Below are 26193 nucleotides of genomic sequence, written 5' to 3' on the forward strand. Positions count from 1 at the left end.
GATGGATTCAAGGGTTACGGGGAAAGGGCAGGAAAGTGGACACGAGAAATGTCGGATCAGCCAAGATCCTATTGAATGGTGAAGCAGGCTTGAGGGGCTGAATGGCCTCCTCCTGTTCCTATTTCTAATGGTCTTTTGATCTTATGGAATGATATTGCCTTGCACCGGTACTGCAGGATTTAGTGATTAACAAAACCTTCCAGGTCCCTGCACATTTCAGGGCAGCCCATGTTTTAAACGTACATTTAATGGACTCAGATGAAGAAGATTGTCCGGTTCTGGTGAAGATGTTCCTTGGCTTTGGTTGAAGAGGATCCTTTGCTTCCAACGAAGGTTGTTCCCGATGAGGAGGAGCATTTGGTTCCAGCAAAGCAAACTCAACCTTCCAGCGAAGAAGATTCTTTAATTTGGACCAAAGAAACTCTGTAGAAAAAAATGTCGAAATGTCGAACACCCTCGATGGAAGAGGAGGCCATTCAGCCCGTTGAGGTTGTCAAAGAGCTATCCCACCTTCCGGCTCTTGGTCGAAAGCTGTGTAGGTTGTGATATTTCAGGTGGTTTGTTTTGGTTCAGGCGAAGAAGCATCTCTGGATGAGAAGCATTCTTTCCTTTTCCAAGCCGCTGTCCCGCTCCTCTCCCTTTAGTCCCTGTTGAAGGCACAGCTTTAATTCTAAAACTCAAATAGCCAGAAAAAAAAATCATTGGCCCTTCAATCAAGTTAGATCAGCAAGAATTCCGGTGAAGTTCTTTGAAGCAGCCTTGTGGTGGGTTGAACAGGATGTGCGAGCTTTGTCTCCATCGAGTACATGACAGGGAGGCGCCATCGAGAGACAATCGCTAAACTGACAAATTTAAACTAACCACAGTTTTCTCAAGTGTGGAGGGGGACGAGACGGAAGGGGACACACACACACACACCGGATTGATAAATAGTGGAACCTTTCGGAAATTCGCTATTAGCAGTTTTGTTTCTGGACGGGTTTGGTTTTTTTTCACATGCAAGTTTGCAGTTCAGCCTTATTGAGGAACTAACAGTTTGAGCATCCTGTCACAAGACCAGAGTGAGTTCGAGCAGCTAAGACTGTAAGGTGAAGCTCAAGTGAAGTCAACATGGTAAGCAACTTTGTGTTTTCTAAATCTTCGGGCTACCTCACCATTTTCTTCCCTATTTCGATATAAAGAGTGTATTGTGTCCGATGCCATTCAGCTTCCACCCAGTTCCACAGACACCGCCCTTCCGAGTTAACTATCACTTGTCTCTTAGAGAACAACCCAGTTCAGGCCTTGAATCTTTGAAGGCGCTTCTTTTCATATCTCAGTACTGTTTTTGCCATCTGTGGTGGACATGAGGGGAGGAGCAGTTTGGGCAACTAGAGAAGTAACTTTGGTGAATTAGCTGTTGCCCTGAAGGTTTCTGTCTCGTTACTGCTGGCAAGAGAAGTTGCAGACAGTGGGTTAACTTTATCATGTTGCAACATAACGAGTGGGAAAAGGTTATCAACTTTGCAGCTCCACCTAATCAAATGCAGCTTTTATATATTTAATTGGTCTGTGATCCGTCTTACAATAAATTCCAGTATGTTCCCCGGTGCTAATTGCTCCTGGTGTGTTGGAAGTGAGGCCTGCCACCTATCTCAAGGGCATTGCGTTACAGATCAGGTTGGTTACTCCATTCCATTGCCCTTAGTGTTGGGTGGGGTTACTGGGTTATAGGGATAGGGGGTATGGGCTTGGGTAGGGTGCTCTATCCAAGAGCCGGTGCAGACTCGATGGGCCAAATGGCTTCCTTCTGCACTGTAAATTCTATGATCTATTCGACCCTTACCCCCCACAAGTGGGGCCAGGATGGCCTGCGGCTCCTGCTCACTCTGACATTCGGACAGTCAGCACCGGGAGTAAACAATCAGCTGCATATTGGATGTCAAACCAGGTGTGTGTAAAAGACCCCGTGGCATTACTTGGAACATAGAACATACAGTGCAGAAGGAGGCCATTCGGCCCATCGAGTCTGCACCGACCCACTTAAGCCCCCACTTCCACCCTATCCCCGTAACCCAATAACCCCTCCTAACCTTTTTGGACACTCAGGGCAATTTATCATGTCCAATCCACCTAGCCTGCATGTCTTTGGACAGCAGGAGGAAACCAGAGCACCCGGAGGAAACCCACGCAGACACGGGGAGAACGTGCAGACTCCGCACAGACAGTGACCCAGCGGGGAATCGAACCTGGGACCCTGGAGCTGTGAAAGCCACAGTGCTAACCACTTGTGCTACTGTGCTGCCCTAAAGGATGAACAAGGAGTGAACACTTGAAGGGTGAACAAGGAGTCCTCCCCGGTGTTTTTACGTATGCAAATAGGATAGCCAGTTTAGACAAAGCAAGATCCTAAAATAGTATTAAAATGAATGACTAATTAATCAGAGTTTGGTAGTGGAGGTTGAGGGGGGAGGTGTTGACCCAGGACATTAGGAAACTCCAGCTCCTCTTCCAAGCTGTAAACAATATGTGTGTTTCCCAAATCCTTTAAATGTTCATTCTTCCTATACGTTCTGATATTGTAGAGGTATCGCACCTCAGGACTTTCTTGTTCTTACCTAACGCACACACACACAGAAAACACATACATACACACGTACAGACACACATACATACACAAACACATTCACACTTGCACACACACACAGAAACACACACAGGCAGGCGTGTGCATGCACACACACACACACACACACACACAGAAACACATACAGACACACGTACATACACAAACACATTCACACTTACACACACACACACACAGAAACACAGAAACACACACAGGCAGGCATGTGCATGCACACACACACACACACACACAGAAACACACACAGGCAGGCATGTGCATGCACACACACACACACACACACAGAAACACACACAGGCAGGCATGTGCATGCACACACACACACACACACACACACACACAGAAACACATACAGACACACGTACATACACAAACACATTCACACTTACACACACACACACACAGAAACATACACAGGCAGTCATGTGCATGCACACACACACAGAAACACATACAGACACACATACATACACAAACACATTCACACTTACACACACACACAGAAACACACACAGGCAGGCATGTGCATGCACACACACGCACGTACATACAGAAACACACAGACACACACACAGACACAAAACATACATAAACACAATGCATACACATAAACACACACACGTACACACACATTCACACTTCTGAACATTCCCTAGTACCACACACACTTACGCATATATACGCTCACAGATCACACACACAAATACAAATATCCATTCGCAACATGCAGATAACAATACAGAGCAGCACACAGCATTGTGGAGCAGGAGATGGTGATCAGGTGCAGGTATCACAATGATTTCTCCTGCTTTCCAACATCCACAGATTTGGGGTTTCTCACATTCAGCTGAGACGAGCTAATTTAGCAGAGGCTGGGATCGAACACAGGGTCCTCCTGCTTGGCCCTGATCATTATCACACTGATTGGCGCATTAATCAGCTTAACCATGGAAAGGCTTTCAAAATGCTGAATTGAAATAAGAGACAAAGACATTTGGATTTAAATGTGATTCGTTGAATAAGGTGCTGAGGGTGTAGGGTGACACAGGGAGCGAATCAGATCTACCTGAGATAGACTTTAATGCCCCCAGTAAATATAATGAGCATTCTGGGCGAGGGCTGGGGGTCTTTGCACGGGGGGGGAAGGTGAACACCACCTGGCAGGAATGTGGGGAGACGCTGTCGATATTTATTTCATAGAATTTTACAGTGCCGAACGAGGGCATTCGGCCCATCGAGTCTGCACCAGCTCTTGGAAAGAGCACCCTACCCAAGGTCAACACCTCCACCCTATCCCCATAACCCAGTAATCCCACCCAACACTAAGGGCAATTCTGGACACTAAGGGCAATTTATCATGGCCAATCCATCTAACCTTCACATCTTTGGACTGTGGGAGGAAACCGGAGCACCCGGAGGAAACCCACGCAGACACGGGGAGGATGTGCAGACTCCGCACGGACAGTGACCCAAGCCGGAATCGAACCTGGGACCCTGGAGCTGTGAAGCGATTGTGCTATCCACAATGCTACCGTGTTGCCCTTCATGAAGTCGATTCAGTGTGATAAATATCAGCAACTGTGCCGTGAGTATTGGGAGAGTTTCCAGAGGAGACCCTTGGCCAGAGATTAGTAGCCATGATGTGGAGATGCCGGCGTTGGACTGGGGTGAGCACAGTAAGAAGTCTTACAACGCCAGGTTAAAGTCCAACAGGTTTGTTTCAAACACTAGCTTTCGGAGCACTGCTCCTTCCTCAGGTGAATGTGAATCCTCGGGTGCCGTGAGGCAGCAGTGCTAACCACTGCATCACCCTGCCGCCCTCAGTGTTTCTGTTTGTGAAGAAAACCGTGTCGTTACTGTTTTTACTCGCGTTTACCGAGTTTGTGCATAACCTACGCAGCCAGGCAACATCTTCACATCCTCTTCCTCATCTGGAGCCACGTTTGTGCCCCTCCCCACCACAATTCACCCAGTCATGTCCTGTTTAGGCTGTGTTTGTTTCTTTCAGCAATTCCTCCCTCCCTCCCCTCTCCGCCTCTTTGAGCTGACTGGCACCCGAGTGACTGTTCTCCACCTGTGAGAGTAGGCAGCGAGCTCAGTGGGCACGATTCACCACTTGGGCATTGTGACTGAGTCTGAAATAAAAGGTCAGGCAGCAGCTATGGAGTTGGAGACGCAGTTAGCGTTTCAGGTTAATGACCTGGGAATAAAGATGCAACAGGTCTGGAGCAGGTACCGCAGGCAGGAAGAAGGTGAGCGGAGGGGAGGAAATATCAAACGGAAAGTCTGCGATGGGGTGTAAATGACAGAAGGGACAATGGCGCAAAGCAAAATGGGACAGATAAAGGAATAAAGGGTCATTCTGCATGGTCCTGTCATCACACACAATTCCCATCAGGGCGCCATGGAGAGGAAACGAGATAGGGGCTGTGTTGTTCTCTGCCTTACTCTAACCAGATGGCTTTGATGTGTAGTGTTGATCAGAGAACAATGAGTCTTGTAAACTAACAAGACTATTTATTTAACACTACAATTGGATTCAACACTTATCCCAACCAACTAACAGTTGATTAAACACACATAAACTCCTCTCTCACTATTGCTATTGCTCCTGCTCCTGCTCCTATCTCCTACTCCAACCTTCTATTGCACAAGGCTCAGTGTCATGCCTTATATACTCCTAGGATTGCTCCCTCTAGTGGCTGTCTGTAAACACTTAGTTAACCCTTCAATTCCCTTCATGTATGATAATGCCACAGAGCCAGAGGAGGGGGCATCTTGGCTGAGACATCCCTCTCTGGCTCAGGGTCAAATTTTTTATTTTTGCTCTTCGAAAGGAAGAGGAAGGAACTGCATTCCTGTAGCGCCTTGCACAACCTTGGGATGTCCCAAAGCGTTTTACAGTCAGTTAATCACTTGCAGATTGTGGTAGCTGCTGTGGAAACAGCACAGGATGATCTGAGAAGGAGTAACGTGATAATAACCACATGGCTTGTGTTCAGTGAGGTCAGTTGAGGGGTTGAATATTGGCCGAGACACCTGTGGAGAACCCCCCCTTTGCCTTTCTTTGAAACTTGAAACCCGGGGCCATATTCTCCGATTTTGAGGCTTTGTCTAGAGGTTCCGTGGGGTTTTAGGTGGGAAAAATCGGCAGCGCCCCGCATCTATGCTAGCACCCGCTCCACTTAAAGCCGCGCGTGGATGGACCTGACCTGCCAGATAGTGCCCCCCCTGGACACCCCCTGGCCACCCCCCATCAGTCTCACATCCCTCGCTGAAGACCCCCCCCCCCCCGGCCAGCAGCATGGCTCCTGCCCGACTGTGGCGGCGCTGGACACAGTCGGCAGCCTCCACGCCGGGCTCCCGCCCAGCTGGGACCACACGTCTCTCGTGCCGTCATGAACTCAGCCCATCGGGGGCGGAGAATCAGGGGGGGGGGGGGTCCTTCAGGTGACGTCCTGAGGCCGCCCCAACAGCATGATGTGGAGGGTGCGGAGCATAAGAAACCTGCGTAAAACAGGCCCCCCCCCCCCCCCCCCCCCCCCGATTCGGTCGTAAAAATGGATTCCCTGCCCGATCGCCAATTATGAAATTGGCGTGGGGAAACGGAGAATCTCACTCCAGATCTGTTGTTTTGGCCAATATTCTGGATTGATATTTGCATGGGTGGCACACTGGTTAGCACTGCTTCCTCACAGCACCAGGGTTCGATCCTGGCCTCGGCTGACTGTCTGAGCAGAGTCTCCACTTTCTCCCCTAGTCTGCGTGGGTTTCCTCCGGGTGCTCCGGTTTCCTCCCACAGTCCAAAGATGTGCAGGTTTGGTTATGGGGTTACGGGGATTGGGGGGGGGGGGATGGGTCTGGGTAGGGTGCTCTTTTGGAGGGTTGGTGCAGACTCAATGGGCCGAATGGCCTCCTTCTGTACTTTAGGGACTCTATGATTCTACCATTCCAAATCCAAAATAAATATCCCAGGGATTCGGGACCTAATCCTTTGGCTATGGTGGTGTGTGGGAGCTGATGAACCAACAATGATGTCTTGATTAACGAATTTCCCCCAGGTGACACTTGTGTTGATGTGCATCACTGTAAATACACAAGGGGTTAATGTAAACACACTACGACTAAGTAACCACTAGGGGGAGTACCAGAGATGTCATGACATGCAGGCGTACAGCTAATGAACACATAGAATAGGACACGACCAATGGGCAATCAAGAAACCCAGAGGTGACACTACCACAAGGGGGCATTACACAACACATATATAAGGACAGGGCACACATGCTCTGTCTCTTTCCACAGGCGACACTTAGAGAGTAGGACAGGGGCAGATCAGAAGCATCACACCCAACACGTGGCTTAGAGCAGACTGGTTAGTTAGACTGAGTTACTATAGCAAGATTAGCAGGAGAGTCGAACTCATAGAGAACTGTGCCAATGGTTCAATAAATCACATTGAACTTACTTCAAAGTCTGGAGTATCTTTTGGTCAAAGCTACATCGAGTTGCAGCCTGTGTTATCCCAGAGGAGTACATAACACAACAACACTCAGATCAATTAAGATTCAGTTGTTGCTGATTAAGCTTCTGCCTGTGGGATCTTGCTCTGCACAGAGTTAGTTACAGCCCATTGGTGAGATGCCACGCCCCCCAATCCCTGTGCATTGTGGGTGACAGAACATGTTTTTTTTTCTCTTCCCCCCCCCCTCTCCTTCCTCTCCAATTAGTCGGACTCCCTGGTTGTGTGCGACCTGCATCCCACGCTTCAGGATAGGCTGAAGAAGTTCCGCTTCTGCAGAGACACGACCAACGCAGCGATCATCAGTGAGTAAGACCGTCTGATGCTATGGGAACCGGACCTCCATGTGATGACCCCTCCCCAACACCAGATGCCTCAGCTGACGGGGTGAGTGGGGGAACTCGCCTCCTCCACTGTATACTCTGGGGAACACTCAGTGGAGACGGAACAGAGCTGAAGACCTGGAGTTGGGTCTCCCCCCCGTTCCACCCCTCCCGTCCTACCCCCTACCCCTCGAGCGTATAGCTCCAGCACTGTGGGTGGGTGGCTCTGCCTTCCCTGGGTGCACGCATTCTAATCCCGTGTAAGTGAGGTGGAGAGAAGAGGGGTGTTAGGGACGGTGCCCCTCCAGAAAAGCACACATAGAACATAGAACATAGAACGATACAGCGCAGTACAGGCCCTTCGGCCCTCGATGTTGCACTGACATGGGAAGTCAAAAACTAAAGGCCATCTAACCTACACTATGCCCTTATCATCCATATGCTTATCCAATAAACTTTTAAATGCCCTCAATGTTGGCGAGTTCACTACTGTTGCAGGTAGGGCATTCCACGGCCTCACCACTCTTTGCGTAAAAAACCCACCTCTGACCTCTGTCCTATATCTATTACCCCTCAATTTAAGGCTATGTCCCCTCGTGCTAGCCACCTCCATCCGCGGGAGAAGGCTCTCGCTGTCCACCCTATCTAACCCTCTGATCATTTTGTATGCCTCTATTAAGTCACCTCTTAACCTTCTTCTCTCTAACGAAAACAACCTCAAGTCCATCAGCCTTTCCTCATAAGATTTTCCCTCCATACCAGGCAACATCCTGGTAAATCTCCTCTGCACCCGTTCCAAAGCTTCCACGTCCTTCCTATAATGAGGCGACCAGAACTGTACGCAATACTCCAAATGCGGCCGTACTAGAGTTTTGTACAACTGCAACATGACCTCATGGCTCCGGAACTCAATCCCTCTACCAATAAAGGCCAACACACCATAGGCCTTCTTCACAACCCTATCAACCTGGGTGGCAACTTTCAGGGATCTATGTACATGGACACCGAGATCCCTCTGCTCATCCACACTACCAAGAATTTTACCATTAGCCAAATATTCCGCATTCCTGTTATTCTTTCCAAAGTGAATCACCTCACACACGGTGCTTGTAAAAGCAAATTACTGTGGACTGAAACAAAAACAGAAAATTTGCAGGGCAACCTCAGCAGGTCTGACAGCGTCTGTGGAGAGGGAAGGGATTTCGAGTCTGGATGATTCTTCGTCGAAGGACTCACAATGTTTGTTGGGAGACCAAGAGGGGCCCAAGGCCATGGAGGCCCTGTTTATCAGCTGACCCTGGAAACCCGAAATAGGACAGCTATGTTGGACTCTTCCCAGACAGAATGGGGGAGGGGAGCAAAATCAATCCTCAAATCTCCCCCTCCACCCCACATACCTCCTGAGAGCAGGCGCTACTTCCAAACTCTCATCATCTCACCTGAGACAATTTATATCCAATTCAAGTTGGAGTCTCTTTTACAGTGAAGCACCTCACGATCCTTTAATAAAAAATTAAAATGATTGAGTATTGCCGTCCATGCCTGACTCCAGTCCCACATCAATCTGGGTGACTCTTAACTGTCCCTCCAAAGTGGTCACTCAGTTGCCTCAAAGCCTCTATAATTGTCAGGATTTACTCGGTGGTCTGCGATGGGCAGTAACTGGTGGCCTTGCCAATGGAGCGCACACCCCCTAGGCTCATTTAAATGACCTTGTGCCACACATTGACCCACTGAGCACCTCGGGGGCATTTTCACCGTTCTACAAATGTCAACATTTCATTTATCTTCTGCCTTCTAGTCAAAATTAACAAAGAAGACCAGGAGATGGTAGTGGCTGAAGAGCATGAGGTGAGTGTCTTGCGGCATGACTGACAACTTGTACAATGTATGGGGCCTCGTCCCTCCCTCTCTCAATAACCTCCTCCAGCCTCACAACCCTCCAGGATCTCTGTGCCGCGCCAAGCGGAGCCTCTTGAACAATCCAATGTTAATCGTAGCACCATTGGTGCCTGTGGCCTAGGTTCTGGAATCCCCCCCCCATCTTTCTGATCACTCTCTACCTTGCAGACGCTCCTCAAGACCTCCCTATTTCACCAACCTTTTTGGCCAGGTGTCCTCATATCACCTCATGTGAGTTGCTGTCACATTGCGTTTGATAAATCTCACGTGAGGTGCTCAGGATGGATACTACATTGAAGGCACTGTATAAGACCATGAGACATAGGAGCCGAATTGGGCCATTTGGCCCATCGAGTCTGCTCCGCCATTCAATCATGGCTGATGTATTTCTCATCCCCATTCGCCTGCCTTGTCCCCGTAACCCCTGAACCCCTTATTAATCAAGAATTGGCTGGGGTTACACAGCCAAGCAAAATCTCAAACCCTGCATGATTCAGCGACCCCACAGTTACCCAAAGTGCAGGCTGTGTCCTGGAGGTTTCCACGGTTTTGTCAACATTTTTTAATCAGGGAAGAATTTTGCCTCCCGGAGACATTCCGGTGGTGGGATTGACAGTCGATTGGAGGACGGGGTGGCCGATTCACGCTCTGCTTAGCTCACTAATTATGTAACGGGGGGGGGGGGGGACATGCCAAGTCTCATGGCAGAGCAGGCAGGAAGTGCCCTTCCCTCTCCTCCACCATCACCTCATAGGCTCCAAAGTCCGAGGGTCATATTCTCCCATCCTGCTTCTTGGCTCGGCCAGCACCCCCTATCCAACCTCTGCCAATCCCGGCTGGGTCTCGCCCCTCCCCCGTGCCCGGCCTTGCCGCAGAGCGTGTGACAGGTGGCCCATAGCCCTCGGCGACAGTGCGGGAGGAAGGCGAGAGCGGCGACCCCTGACCTCAGATTCCGGGTAGGCGTCGCCCTTGCCAGGTGCTCTCCGGTTACGCGCTTTCATGAAACCGAACATTCCAAATTCCTGCCGGCGAGGAGCTGGAAGTGGAGGAGGCAACAGGATTCCGGAGTGTTGGGTTTTCGATGACCGTTCCTGAGATGCAAATGGAATTTACCGACATAGATCCGTGGGACACCCGACCTGCCTCGAAACCTGCGACAACAAAATTCCAAACTCATTTCCTGAGATTGGCAAACGGATCTTTGGCCTCCCCCCTCCATCGCCATTCCTGCTGTTCCGCCCTCAGTCGCCAACAAAATCTCCCGTTTCAGCACGGACATTTCCAAAAGTAACAGAAACTGGAGGATCAAGGAAACATCCCCCCCCCCCCCATTGCCACCTCTCCTGAACTCACTGACTCTTCCACTCATTATAGTCAGAGAGTCAGAGAGCTTTACAGCACAAAATGAGGCTTTACGGCCCATCGAGTCTGTGCCGCCCATCAAACACCCGATCTACTCCAATCCCTGGTTAATTGTCAATCTTCACCTGTGAACCCAGACTATGGGTGACCTCTTGTTAGGATTTCTTCACTGGTCAGGAGGTCACCACTTAACCCTTTAACCCCATCCTACCCTCACCCGAGGTCAATTGCCGACAGGGGACGGGAGGACGGTAGGGAGGCGGGGGGGGGGGGGGGGGGGGGGGGGGGGGGGGAATCCCTGATTGGTGCCTAATGGCAGGATACCTGGCAGATTTTCCTGCCCCACCCCAGCCCATTGATGCTGCCCACTCCCAAGGCTGCCTGGGTTGAGATTGGCTAAATCAGAACAGGCTGATTGAAAGCTGGGATCTTCCTGGTCCTTTAGATCATACGGAGCCTTCCTTACTAAAATAAAAGCCAAAACTGTGGCGCCATTTTGCGTGTCTTGCCAGTCCTATTGCCGGGGGACCCTTCCACCTCCTTTGGCAGAAGCTGAAGACCCCGCCCTCCCTTTCTCTCCACAGATGCTGCTGAATTTTCCCCAGCATTTTATGGTTTTTACTTCCGATTCCCAGCATCTGGGGCATTTTGCTTTGATATCAGTCTATCCCCAGCTGATTCCTGTGCTGCCACAGGGCGGGTTGATCCCAGGGGTTGAGCACAGATGGACACTGCCTCTGTCAAGACGGTTGGAGTGTGTACGTCTGCCTGGGGTCCAGCGCCTCACAAATATTTCCCCGGTGTGACCCCCCCATCTCAGTGCCTCCGATCTGACTTGACCCCCAGAGTTGTGGAGTCTGAGGCCTTCAGTTTTTTGAGTGGGCAAAATGAAACAAAGTAGCAGGATAGCAACCCTCACTTCCGTATGAGGTCCATGAGAAAGTTAGGGAGTTTTACGCTCGCGCAGATGACATCCTCGCCTCACCCTCTCGCCCCTAACCCTCCAGTTGCACCATGTCCTCCCTCCCTCACTTACTATTCCTCCAATCAGGTCTCCCGTTGAGCTGACTGGTGCGAAACATGTTCATTTTGCTCCAACGCGTCGCGACGAAGTCTCCGCTCCACGGCCGCCATTGCGGTCTGAGGCCTTGTGACTCCAGGCTGCGGCTGGGGACCGATGGTGTTGCAACCCCCCCCCCGGTGTAAATGCAAGATGTGAGGGTGTGTTCGCGCCACTCTGCGTTGGATAGGTCATGTAATTTTCTGAGTCGACGAGGGGCACCAATCATTTTCCGTACCCATGTGATTTCCTTTCAGGACATTTCTCCGGATTCACTAAGGGACGAACTACCAGAGAGACAACCTCGATATCCTTTTAACCCTATCCTGTCCCAAAAAGGACCTCATTTACAGTGAATTACTGACTAAAAGATCCTGCTGCTTAGAGTCAGAAAGATGGGAAGAGGTTTGAGTACAGCATCAAAGACCACCATGGATTGACTGTTTCTGTGTTGTAATCACCCCGGACTCACAGTGTTGTAACTTCTATTTAACTTTAGGACAGTTGTTGAGTCTGAAATTTACCTCTTGCCGTCGATGGAGCAACGCACGGTGACTGGTCTCTCAACTGTGATGCTGTGGCCTGACTTTTACTGTGGGTTTATACAAGCCATAAGCTTGTATCACATCACAGAATCAGAGAATCGTTACAGCACAGGAGGACGCTGTTCGGCCCATTGTGTCTGCACTAGCTCTCTGAATGAGCAATTCACCTCATGCTATTTTCCCGCCGTCTCCCCTTTCCCCTTTTACTCCGTCCAGACCCTCATGATTTTGAACACCCTGTCAAATCTCCGATCAACCTTCTCTTCAACAACAACTATCCCAACTTCTCCAGTCTATCTACGTTAGCACTGCTGCCTCACTGCGCCAGGGACCCAAGTTCAATCCCGGCCTCGGGTCACTGTCTGTGCGGAGTCTGTACGTTCTCCCCGTGTCTGCGTGGGTTTCCTCCGGGTGCTCCGGTTTCCTCCCACAGTCCAAAGATGTGCAGGTTAGGTGGATTGGCCGTGTTAAATTATCCTTTGTGTAAGGATGTGCGGGTTAGGTGGTTTGGCCGTGTTAAATTATCCTTTGTGTAAGGATGTGCAGGTTAGGTGGATTGGCCGTGTTAAATTATCCTTTGTGTAAGGATGTGAAGGTTAGGTGGATTGGCCGTGTTAAATTATCCTTTGTGTAAGGATGTGCAGGTTAGGTGGATTGGCCGTGATAAATTATCCTTTGTGTAAGGATGTGCAGGTTAGGTGGATTGGCCGTGATACATTGCCCTTTGTGTAAGGATGTGCAGGTTAGGTGGATTGGCCGTGTTAAATTATCCTTTGTGTAAGGATGTGCAGGTTAGGTGGATTGGCCGTGATACATTGCCCTTTGTGTAAGGATGTGCAGGTTAGGTGTATTGGCCGTGATACATTGCCCTTTGTGTAAGGATGTGCAGGTTAGGTGGATTGGCCGTGATACATTGCCCTTTGTGTAAGGATGTGCAGGTTAGGTGGATTGGCCGTGTTAAATTATCCTTTGTGTAAGGATGTGCAGGTTAGGTGTATTGGCCGTGATACATTGCCCTTTGTGTAAGGATGTGCAGGTTAGGTGTATTGGCCGTGATACATTGCCCTTTGTGTAAGGATGTGCAGGTTAGGTGTATTGGCCGTGATACATTGCCCTTTGTGTAAGGATGTGCAGGTTAGGTGGATTGGCCGTGATACATTGCCCTTTGTGTAAGGATGTGCAGGTTAGGTGTATTGGCCGTGATACATTGCCCTTTGTGTAAGGATGTGCAGGTTAGGTGTATTGGCCGTGATACATTGCCCTTTGTGTAAGGATGTGCAGGTTAGGTGGATTGGCCGTGATACATTGCCCTTTGTGTAAGGATGTGCAGGTTAGGTGGATTGGCCGTGATACATTGCCCTTTGTGTAAGGATGTGCAGGTTAGGTGGATTGGCCATGATCAATGTCCCTTAGCGTCCAAAGCTGTGCAGGTTTGGTGGAGTTACAGGGATAGGGCAGGGCAGTGGGACTGGGTAGGGCGCTCTTTCAGAGGGCCGGTGCAGACCGGATGGGCTGAATGGTCTCCTCCTGCACTGTAGGTTTCTTCTACTGTTCAACTGTAGTTCCTCATCCATGGAACCATTCTCATAAATCTTTTCCACACCCTCTCCATCGGAAAGAAAAGCAGATCCTGAAGACGGCACGTGCTGGAGGTGGGACCTGCTCGGTTATTTTATTTAAGGCGACCTCCTAATTGGCTGCCGCTGGGCTCCCCATCCAATTAAGGACAGTACCCCCTGATGCTGCCAGTCCAATCAGAGGGTCAGAGCCTTGGCAGAGCCAACGGGAGAGGTGGTGACCGCTGAAGCCGGTGGGGAAGGAGGGGGGGGGGGGGGGGGGAGGGGGGGGGGGGGGATGAGTGAACCTGGGGAATTGGTGCCAGGTACAATTAAAAAAAAACACAAACATTCATGAGGTTGAGGGTTGGAAATGAAACCCCTCCGGGGTGATCATGGGGCTCTGCCTGCCTCACCCACGGACCCCCCCTCTTTGTGCCTTGGTGTCTCCCGTCTCCAATGACCCCCCCCCCCCCCCCCAATCCCCACCAACTCCATCCGTCCTACCTGGGCTGCTGCAGGGGGGCAGCCTTGAACTGGTCCCCTCCTCACACAGTGGGGGAATCACACTCCTATCAGTAAGTCTCAATAGGGTCTTCAATCGGTTGCCCGCTCCTCGGAGGAAGCCCCCTTGTCCCATCACCTCGCTTGTGTCCCGGGGTCCCGTAAACCTCTGCTCTCCGGGTTCCCCCTTGATCATTAGGCAATACCTGTACGTTATACAGGAGACACAGTTACTGAGCGTCCAGCTAAATGCTGCTCTGTGTGATTCAGATGACACACGTTAGACCATAAGACCATTAGACATAGGAGCAGAATTAGGCCACTCGGCCCATCGAGTCTGCTCCGCCATTCAATCATGGCTGATATTCTCTCATCCCCATTCTCCTGCCTTCTCTCCATAACCTCTGATCTCCTTTGTCCCCAAGGCATTGACCTTGTCAAAAGGATTGTAGCGTAATAGAGAAATTGGCCATGTCATTATCAGTTTTTCCGGAAAGTTAAACGGAAGAGTTCAAACTTAAATCATCTCCCAATAACGGAACAGATCGAGCCACTCACTTACAGATAAGATCAGTGATATCATCACCAGACCACCGATTTTATTTAAATATTTTCTCTTTGCAAATATGTGGCATCTCTTCCCAGCTGCTCATGTCTTTTTAAGGCTAATTTCTGGCTCATTGACTCTCCAACACACACAGATCGTTCACTCCTCTGCATGGGCATTGGATTCTGCCCAGAATGATGCAATGAAGCACTGTGCTGAGTATAAAGGCCTATTTGTTTGCATGTTTCCAGCCGATTACTAAGTGGGTGTGGGACCAGCGCACAGGCCAACCCCAAGTCAGGAAGAAATCATTAATCCCACTCAGACAGGCAAAAGTACTGCTGGTGTCGGAAATGGAAAAATGTCACATGATCAGTAAGGCAACTGGTCCGAGGATGGGACAGTGTAGAGGGAGCTTTACTCTGTATCTAACCCCGTGCTGTACCTGTCCTGGGAGTGTTTGATGGGGACAGTGTAGAGGGAGCTTTACTCTGTATCTAACCCCGTCCTGTACCTGTCCTGGGAGTGTTTGGTGGGGACAGTGTAGAGGGAGCTTTACTCTGTATCTAACCCCGTGCTGTACCTGTCCTGGGAGTGTTTGATGGGGACAGTGTAGAGGGAGCTTTACTCTATATCTAACCCCATGCTGTACCTGCCCTGGGAGTGTTTGATGGGGACAGTGTAGAGGGAGCTTTACTCTGTATCTAACCCCATGCTGTACCTGCCCTGGGAGTGTTTGATGGGGACAGTGTAGAGGGAGCTTTACTCTGTATCTAACGCCGTGCTGTACCTGCCCTGGGAGTGTTTGATGGGGACAGTGTAGAGGGAGCTTTACTCTGTATCTAACCCCATGCTGTACCTGCCCTGGGAGTGTTTGATGGGGACAGTGTAGAGGGAGCTTTACTCTGTATCTAACCCCGTGCTGTACCTGTCCTGGGAGTGTTTGATGGGGACAGTGTAGAGGGAGCTTTACTCTGTATCTAACCCCGTGCTGTACCTGTACTGGGAGTGTTTGATGGGGACAGTGTAGAGGGAGCTTTACTCTATATCTAACCCCGTGCTGTACCTGTCCTGGGAGTGTTTGATGGGGACGGTGTAGAGGGAGCTTTACTCTGTATCTAACCCCGTGCTGTACCTGTCCTGGGAGTGTTTGGTGGGGACGGTGTAGAGGGAGCTTTACTCTGTATCTAACCCCGTGCTGTACCTGTCCTGGGAGTGTTTGATGGGGACAGTGTAGAGGGAGCTTTACTCTGTACCTAACCCCGTGCTGTACCTGTCCTGGGAGTGTTTGATTGGGACAGTGTAGAGGGAGCTTTACTCTGTATCCAACCCCGTGCTGTACTTGCACTGGGAGTGTTTGATGGGGACAGTGTAGACGGAGCTTTACTCTGTATCTAACCCCGTGCTGTACCTGTCCTGGGAGTGTTTGATGGGGACAGTGTAGAGGGGGCTTTACTCTGTATCTAACCCTGTGCTGTGCCAGTCCTGGGGGTGTTTGATGGCGACAGTGTTGAGGGAGCTTTACTCTGTATCGAACCCCGTGCTGTACCTGTCCAGGGAGTGTTTGATGGGGACAGTGTAGAGGGATCTTTACTCTGTATCTCACCCCGTCTGTACCTGTCCTGGGAGTGTTTGATGGGGACAGTGTAGAGGGAGCTTTACTCTGTATCTAACTCCGTACTGTACCTGTTCTGGGAGTATTTGATGGGGACAATGTAGAGGTAGCTTTACTCTGTATCTAACCCCGTGCTGTACCTGTTCTGGGAGTGTTTGATGGGGACAGTGTAGAGGGAGCTTTACTCTGGATCTAACCCCGTGCTGTACCTCCTGGGAGTGTTTGATGGGGACAGTGTAGAGGGAGCTTTACTCTGTATCTAACCCCGTGCTGTACCTCCTGGGAGTGTTTGATGGGGACAGTGTAGAGGGAGCTTCACTCTGTATGTAACCCCGTGCTTTACCTGTCCTGGGAGTGTTTGATGCGGACAGTGTAGAGGGAGCTTTACTCTGTATCTAACCCCGTGCTGTACCTGTCCTGGGAGTGTTTGATGGGGACAGTGTAGAGGGAGCTTTACTCTGTATCTAACCCCGTGCTGTACCTGTCCTGGGAGTGTTTGATGGGGACAGTGTAGAGGGAGCTTTACTCTGCATCCAACCCCGTGCTCTACCTGTCCTGGGAGTGTTTGATGGGGACAGTGTAGAGGGAGCTTTACTCTGTACCTAACCCAATGCTATTCCTGCCTGTGAATGCTACATACAAATCTGTTCAAACTAAATAATCAAAGCAAGTTAACCGGTCATGTTCCTTCTTGTTGCTTTCAAATGAACAGTCTTGTTTGTCTGCAGAACACTGATCAGAATTTCAAGGTAATTGAAAGAGACACACTTTGAGTTTTTGGAGAATGTGTACGGAGAATGTGTACGATGTATGAATGCAAGACATTTCTCGCTGTTCATTATTGATCATCTTCCATTATTTTTAATGATTTCTTATTGTTGATTCTACTTATCAATTGCATCCAATTATTAATTATCATCATTATTTTTACGAGCTACAGTCATTCCAATCCCGTGTCTTTATCGAACTGAATGTAGGCTGACGTCCTCCAGGAAATCCCTCATGGGAGAGGTTACATGATTGTGACAAGCCAGATCGGACATGTAGTAATGACCGCATTCCAAAACCCGGCAGCAGGGTAGCATCGAGGGCAGCAGGGTAGCATGGTGGTTAGCATAAATGCTTCACAGCTCCAGGGTCCCAGGTTCGATTCCCGGCTGGGTCACTGTCTGTGTGGAGTCTGCACGTCCTCCCCGTGTGTACGTGGGTTTCCTCCGGGTGCTCCGGTTTCCTCCCACAGTCCAAAGATGTGCGGGTTAGGTGGATTGGCTATGCTAAATTGCCCGTAGTGTCCTAATAAAAGTAAGGTTAAGGGGGGGGGTTGTTGGGTTACGGGTATAGGGTGGATACGTGGGTTTGAGTAGGGTGATCATGGCTCGGCACAACATTGAGGGCCGAAGGGCCTGTTCTGTGCTGTACTGTTTAAAAAAAAACTCTGATGACTGATTCCCACCCATTTTCACTTAATGGGAGATATTTTCACAGCTTCCTTGACAACTGATCAGATTTATCGTTTATCGGTACAAGTATGTGCATCATGACAAGAGGGTGTCCTACCCTATGTGTCTGATTTTCAGCAGCCCCCAGGGTAAGTACAAGGATTTATCTCATAGACAACCTGTGATTAAAGAATCTGACGGAGGATCAGGGAATGTCTTTCTGTGCTGAGCGTAAAGGCCTGTCAGCCTGCCTGTTGCTAACCTAATTGTCAGCAGCCGCTGGACTGGGGAACAGGTCTCCCCCAAGTTAGGAGCAAGTTATTAACCGCACTAAGAGCTCGCTTTGATCTGTAACCTCCTCCCTGTTCCTGAGGTTTGAATAGTTTGGAGGGTGCGTGCCCCTGGTGCCTTGCCCAAGTGACCACTCTCAATGTGTGAGTTCAGTCCTCGATCAGAGTCTCGATTTGACCTCTGTGCCAGTCTCGCTGGGTTTTAGTGGGTTAAATTCAGGCTGAGGTTCACGGCGGGGATTCCACAGCTTCGGGTCCAGGCAATGGAAGGCGCAGCTGCCAGTGCAGGACAGATGGGAAAAGTCAAAATATACAAGAGGCCTAAACTGGAGAAGCATAGAGAGAGAACCATAGAAAGGTTACGGCGCAGAAGGAGACCATTCATGTTCAGGCAGGTTGAAAATAAACATTTGCAGAGCTGGACGAGGTTACAGAGATAGGAAGGGGCAGGTCCCTGGAGGGACTGTGTACAAACAAACAAAGAACAAAGAACACACAGTGCAGAAGGAGGCCTTTCGGCCCATCGGGTCTGCACTGACCCACTTAAGCCCTCACCTCCACCCCATCCCCGTAACCCAATGAACCCATCCAACCTTTTTTGGTCACTAAGGGCAATTTATCATGGCCAATCCACCCAACCGGCACGTCTTTGGACTGTGGGAGGAAACGGGAGCACCCGGAGGAAACCCACGCAGACACGGGGAGATCGTGCAGACTCCGCACAGACAGTGACCCAGCCGAGAATCAAACCTGGGACCGTGGCACTGTGAAGCCACAGTGCTAACTACTGTGCTACCGTGCTGCCCGTGACTTGAACATGAAGATGAGAATTTTTAATATGGGACATTCGGAAATCAGGAGTCAGTGTATTTCAGTGAACAAAAGGGTGGTGGGTGGACAGGGCCCGGTGAAAGCTGGGGAATGGGCAGCAGAGTTTTGGATGAGTTGATGTTGATGCAGGATGGATGATGGCCCACCAATAGAGTATTGGAATAGTTGAGTCTGGAGTTAACACCGGCCTGGGTATGAGTTTCAGCAGCAGATGGGATGGTTGGGGGATTCATTGTGAGTTGACCTAATCAACCATCACCCGGCCAAGGTTTCTGTGGCAATGACATTCAATGTTACCATTGCTGAAACCCCCACCAACAACATCCTGGGAGTTACCATTGGTGAGAAACAACTAGACTGGCCACATAAATACTGTGGCTACAAGAGGAGGTCAGGAGCTAGGAATCCTGCAATGAGTAACTCACCTCCTGACTCCCCAAAGCTTGTCCTCCATCAACAAGGCACAAGTAGGGGCAGCACGGTGGCATAGTGGTTAGCACAACCGCCTCACGGCGCTGAGGTCCCAGGTTCGATCCCGGCTCTGGGTCACTGTCTGTGTGGAGTTTGCACGTTCTCCCCGTGTCTGCGTGGGTTTCGCCCCCACAACCCAAAAATGTGCAGAGTAGGTGGATTGGCCACGCTAAATTGCCCCTTAATTGGAAAAAATAATTGGGTAATCTAAATTTATAAAAAAAAAAAACAAGGCACAAGTCAGGAGTGTGATGGACTCTCCACTTGCCTGGGTGAGTGCAGCTCCAACAACACTCAAGGAGCTCGACACCATCCAGCACAAAGCAGCCCATTTGATTGCTCCTCCATCCACAAACATTCACTCCCTCCAGCACTGACAAACAGTGGCAGCCGTGTGTACCATCTGCAAGATGCACTGCAGTAACTCACCAAGGTTCCTTAGACAGCACCTTCCAAACCCACAACCTCTACCATCTAGAAGGACAAGAGCAGCAGATACCTGGGAACCCCACCACCTGGATGTTCCCCTCCAAGTCACTCACCACCCTGACTGGGAAATATATCGGCCGTTCCTTCACTGTCGCTGGGGCAACATCCTGGAACTCCCTCCCTAACAGCACTGTGGGTGTACCTACACCTCAGGAACTGCAGCAGTTCAAGAAGGCAGCTCACCACCACCTTCTCAAGGGCTGTTAGGAATGGGCAATAAATGCTGGTCTAACCAGTGACACCCACATCCCGTGAATGAATTAAAAACAGATGCTAGCTGGTTTACAGAATGATCTGCAACTACCCCTAGTGGTCCCACGTCTGCTCCTTGGAAAGGAATAGTAATTATTTGTTGCCCGGAGCTGTTTGGAGCTCAGGATCACTCATGTTGCTTGTTCCTCGAGGAGAAAACGGTCAGTTACTTTTCCAACAGGGGCTAACGGGAACTTAGAATGTGAGTCACTGCCCTGCTCAGCAGGAGCTGAGTGGGGGTGACTGGGGGTGGGTGGAGGGGTGGGGTGGACAGAGGGATGGAGGGGTGGGGTGGGCGGAAGTAGTGAGGGGTGGGGTCGATGGAGGGCTGTCCTTGTGAATTAGCATGTAGAATGTATGAAAACTGTATGAGCCAGTAGCCAACTTTATAGTCACTGTTCAACTGTCCTTGATATTAACTGAAGCACATAGATGACGACTCTCGCTATTGGTTGCAGGATGTAATCCTCTACTGCAGATGATGTATGCTGGGAGTAAAAACAGATTGGTACAAATTGGAGAGCTCACCAAGGTGGGTACTTCTCAGGCACGAGCATCCTTCATTACGCTTTTCAATATTATTTTGGTTGCCTGCGACTTGTGTCAGATTCAGCTCTTCCCTGGGGTGGCGTTCTGCCAGCTTTGCCCATTCTTTATGTGTGTGTGGCTAGATAGTGCCTTTGACAGGTTGCTGAAGGTGGGTTTCACTCTGGGGCATTGGACCATCCAACAATCTCACGCTAATGAAGCATTTCCATTCCCCCCCCCCCAATGATCTCACTCGGAGCCAACAGCCCCATCCTCATCCAAACATCCCCATTTTTCACTCAACGCTCACTTCTGATGGACGTTGGATATCAATTGGGCGAATGAGGGGGCAGCACGGTGGCGCAGTGGTTAGCATTGCTGCCTACGGCGCTGAGGACCCGGGTTCGAATCCCGGCCCTGGGACACTGTCCGTGTGGAGTTTGCATATTCTCCCCGTGTCTGCGTGGGTTTCACCCCCAACCCAAAGATGTGCAGGATAGGTAGATTGGCCACTTTAAATGAAATGAAAATCGCTTATTGTCACGAGTAGGCTTCAATTAAGTTACTGTGAAAAGCCCCTAGTCGCCACATTCCGGCGCCTGTCCAGGGAGGCTGGTACGGGAATCGAACCGTGCTGCTGGTCTGCTTTAAAAGCCAGCGATTTAGCCGAGTGACCTAAACCAGTTGCCCCTTAATTGGAAAAAATAATTGGGTACTCTAAATTAAAAAAACAAATTGGGAGAATGAGCCTCAGGGATTTTCCCCGCCCTAACTCAGTATCTGTCCACACATTATTCCCCACCCCTGCTGACCAAGTGCTGACCAAGTTTAGAGCAGCCGACTCACACAAGCAGGGAATCAAAGTGGGAAATTCCCTGGACAATGTGGCCAGAGAGGGATAATGGGCTGAATTTGCACCTCCCCATGGTCCCGACGTTGGGTCGTGAGCAAAAAGCCTTGCTTAATATCTCCAGATCATTGGGAGAATCCAGAGACGCCAGACAGAGGGAATGCGGTGTCGCTGTTGGTACCACCCTGCAGATGCAGTGTCACTGAGACCTCTGCTCCCGTGGATCGTACCCACATCGCAACAGTGAACACACTTCAAAGTGATTCATTTTGTTCGAAATGCTTTAGTATTTTTGGCGAACATGTGAGAGCCTCGATCATTCCCAGTAATCTCCTGGGCAGGGATGAGAATGTGCATCTGAGCTTCACCGGACGGATTGGTATTTTGACTGGTGGAGTGATCACATGTTGACCTGGAACATGACTTTGAACCATGGCAACCCAGGGGTTGAACACAGCAAACAGAATCGGCCCATTGTTCCGGAGGATCCACATAAACATCAGTAAACTTGGATCTACACTGCTTTCAAATCTTACCTCCTCCTGTATGAAATGAAAAAATGAAATGAAAATCGCTTATTGTCACGAGTAGGCTTCAATGAAGTTACTATGAAAAGCCCCTAGTCGCCACATTCCGGCGCCTGTCCGGGGAGGCTGGTACGGGAATCGAACCGTGCAGCTGGCCTGCTTGGTCTGCTTTAAAAGCCAGTGGTTTAGCCGAGTGAGCTAAACCAGCCCCTAAAAAAAAAATGTATCAGTGCCCAATTATTTTTTTTCTAATTAAGGGGCAATTTAACATGGCCAATCCACCTGCCCTGCACATCTTTGGGTTGTGGGGGCGAAACCCACGCAGACACGGGGAGAATGTGCAGACCCCACACGGACAGTGAGCCGGAGTCGGGATTCGAACCTGGGACCTCGGCACCGTGAGGCAGCAGTGCTAACCCACTGTGCCACCCAGCTCCATTGGCTTTGAAACGTTCCTTGGCATCTTTCACATTCTCCATGTCCCTTGAAAATCTGGAACCTCACCCAGGTAACTGTTCCTGAGCTTGGCGCCTGGACAGTTTATTTATCCTGAGTGGTATTAGCAAAGGCATGATCTGCACACTCAGACCATGAATCACCACCTGCATTGACGTGTTTGCTCACGCGCCCTCCCACATACTCATCACCCTAGACCAACGCGTCTGTACCTCTCGGTGTGACTCCAGACACTCTCTCCAAACCCTCAGTGGCTCTCTGCAGGATGGGCTTGTCCCTATCATCACGTGCATCAATCTCAGTCTCCGGGCTAATTGTGCTGTGGGTCCAGGTAAGAGAAACGGTGGGGAGCAGACTCTCATTAATGACAGTTCTCGTCAGCCAGCCATTCAAACCTTTTGTCTTTTTGAGCCCTCCTAATTATGAATCGATTTTAGCTTTGTGCTATTCGTGACGAGTTGGTGATTTACGAAGAGTTTGACGAGAAAGGATACCTGTGCATGAATGATGTGCTCACACGCCCCTTTCTCTCTCATTGGTTCGAAACAGGTGTTTGAGATTCGGAACGTTGATGAACTCACCGAGGATTGGTTGTGTGAGAAACTGGCATTCTTTCGCTGAAGCTCTGACTCCTTCCACGCTGATTCCGACTGTTTAATACAGAAAAACCGCTGTGTCGGACAACATGAAACAAACCTTACTTCATTAATCTTTCATTTTCATACTACATGAATGAATAAATAAAACCGCAAATAATCGGTCGTGTGATTTTCAGACCACACTCCACTTACTTCAGACAAAGGTTATTTTTCAACAAGCGGTTAGTTTTATTTAGTCAAGACTTCTCTTTCACTGCTCACCGTGAGGTACCCACGTCACATGCGTTTGGCCAAAGTCAGTGCAGCACCCATTGCACAAGATGCTCCTTATACTGTTATAATGTTGGTTATCTGATCCACAGAGGGTCAGGGATGACGGAAATTGAAAATGTAAAAATATCACATTGTGTCCGTTGAGGGTCACTGTGCTCAGATTGCAGACATTCTGGAATGTAGGGAATTGTATCTAACCTCGTGCTGTACCTGTCCTGGGAGTGTTTGATGGGGACAGTGTAGAGGGAGCTTTACTCTGTATCTAACCCCATGCTGTACCTGTCCTGGGAGTGTTTGATGGGGACAGTGTAGAGGGAGCTTTACTCTGTATCTAACCCCGTGCTGTACCTGTCCTGGGAGTGTTTGATGGGGACAGTGTAGAGGGAGCTTTACTCTGTATCTAACTTCGTGCTGTACCTGTCCTGGGAGTGTTTGATGGGGACAGTGTAGAGGGAGCTTTACTCTGTATCTAACCCCGTGCTGTACCTGTCCTGGGAGTGTTTGATGGGGACAGTGTAGAGGGAGCTTTACTCTGTATCTAACCCCGTGCTGTACCTGTCCTGGGAGTGTTTGATGGGGACAGTGTAGAGGGAGCTTTACTCTGTATCTAACCCCATGCTGTACCTGTCCTGGGAGTGTTTGATGGGAACAGTGTAGAGGGAGCTTTACTCTGTATCTAACCCCGTGCTGTACCTGTCCTGGGAGTGTTTGATGGGGACAGTGTAGCGGGAGCTTTACTCTGTATCTAACCCCGTGCTGTACCTGTCCTGGGAGTGTTTGATAGGGACAGTGTAGAGGGAGCTTTACTCTGTATCTAACCCTGTGCTGTATCTGTCCTGGGAGTGTTTGATGGGGACAGTGTAGAGGGAGCTTTACTCTGTATCTAACCCCGTGCTGTACCTGTCCTGGGAGTGTTTGATGGGGACAGTGTAGAGGGAGCTTTACTCTGTATCTAACCCCGTGCTGTACCTGTCCTGGGAGTGTTTGATGGGGACAGTGTGGAGGGGGAACCGTTGCGTAAAGCAGTACATAGCTGTTCTGGATTCCTACTCTATCGGACAAGACCTTCGGGAGAAGCCAAGACAATCTCTCTTATTTTTACTCTAGCTGCTGTGCTTTGCTAAGTTCCCACTCGCCACCCCGACTTGGAAATGTATTGGCCGTTCCTTCACAGTGGCTGGGTCAAGATCCTCCCTAACAGCACTGTGGGTGTACCTACACCTCAGGGACAGCAGCGGTTCAAGGCAGCAGCTCACTACCACCTTCTGAAGAGCAATTAGGGACGGACAATAAATGCTGGCTTAGCCCACAGCCCATAAATAGATTCTTAGAAAGTATTTTGCCATTAACGCACTGAAAAGCCTTGGGACATTTCAATTGGTTTTCACTGAGTTAGTGAATGAATGCGAGTGAGGTCACTGGGTGGGGTGCCAGCTGGAGTGGCAGTTTGGGTAAGATACCAGCAGGGCAATGTTGGTGGTGGGAGGGTCAGTGAGGATGTTGGGGGGGCAGCTTGGGGGAGGTTTCAGATGGTCAGGGTGATGCTGGAGGTTCGGGAGGAGTTGGAGGCCGAGGGAGGAGTCAGAGGGTTGGGAGGGAGTTGGAAGGGAGCTCGAGGGTCGGGTGTGTTGGAGGGTAAGGGAGTTTGCAGAGGGTTGGGAGGGAGTTGGAAGGGAGCTCGAGGGTCGGGTGTATTGGAGGGTAAGGGGGTTTGCAGAGGGTTGGGAGAGAGTTGGAAGGGAGCCCGAGGGTCGGGTGTGTTGGAGGGTAAGGGGGTTTGCAGAGGGTTGGAGGAGAGCCAGAGGGTTGGGAGGGAGTTGGAAGGGAGCCCGAGGGTCGGGTGTGTTGGAGGGTAAGGGAGTTTGCAGAGGGTTGGGAGGGAGTTGGAAGGGAGCTCGAGGGTCGGGTGTATTGGAGGGTAAGGGGGTTTGCAGAGGGTTGGGAGAGAGTTGGAAGGGAGCCCGAGGGTCGGGTGTGTTGGAGGGTAAGGGGGTTTGCAGAGGGTTGGAGGAGAGCCAGAGGGTTGGGAGGGAGTTGGAAGGGAGCCCGAGGGTCGGGTGTGTTGGAGGGTAAGGGAGTTTGCAGAGGGTTGGAGGAGAGCCAAAGGGTTGGAGGGAAGTCAGTGGGAGTCAGGGGCAGTTTGAGGATCATGGGCGGGAGTAGGAAGGGCCGGGGGCTTTGGAAAGTTGGGAGCTTACCGAGGGATCAATGGGGAATCAGAGAATTTTTTTCATACAATTTACAGTACAGAAGGAGGCCATTCAGCCCATCGAGTCGGCACCGGCTCTTGGAAAGAGCACCTTACTTCAGGCCACGCCTCCACCCAATAACCCAGTAACCCCAATCTAACCTTTTTGGACACTAAGGGCAATTTAGTATGGCCAATCCACCTAAGCTGCACATCTTTGGACTGTGGGAGGAAACTGGAGCACCCGGAGGAAACCCACGCAGACACGGGGAGAATGTGCAGACTCCGCATAGACAGTGACCCAAGCCAGAATCGAACCTGGGACCCTAGAGTGGTGAAGCAACAGTGCTAACCACTGTGCTACCGTTGGTGTGGAAATGGGTGAGTGATTTGTAAAGTGACCCAGGAGTTAGACTAGGAATTTGCTGTCTAACATTT

The 26193-nt window shown here is 50.2% G+C and overlaps 1 protein-coding gene across 1 annotated transcript; it reads left to right on the forward strand.

Annotated features, from left to right (window-relative positions):
- The first annotated feature begins 837 nt into the window (after positions 1–837).
- LOC119957995 (glia maturation factor gamma-like) lies at positions 838–23466 on the forward strand. Its single transcript, XM_038786246.1, has 7 exons — positions 838–1113; positions 7357–7453; positions 9273–9322; positions 12053–12102; positions 18068–18150; positions 20793–20866; positions 23245–23466. The coding sequence occupies exons 1-7, from the start codon at positions 1111–1113 to the stop codon at positions 23314–23316; spliced, it is 429 nt and encodes a 142-aa protein (XP_038642174.1). The 5' UTR covers positions 838–1110; the 3' UTR covers positions 23317–23466.
- The last annotated feature ends 2727 nt before the right edge of the window (positions 23467–26193 follow it).

This window comes from Scyliorhinus canicula, chromosome 27 (genome assembly GCF_902713615.1).
Source record: "Scyliorhinus canicula chromosome 27, sScyCan1.1, whole genome shotgun sequence".
Classification (NCBI taxonomy): domain Eukaryota; kingdom Metazoa; phylum Chordata; class Chondrichthyes; order Carcharhiniformes; family Scyliorhinidae; genus Scyliorhinus; species Scyliorhinus canicula.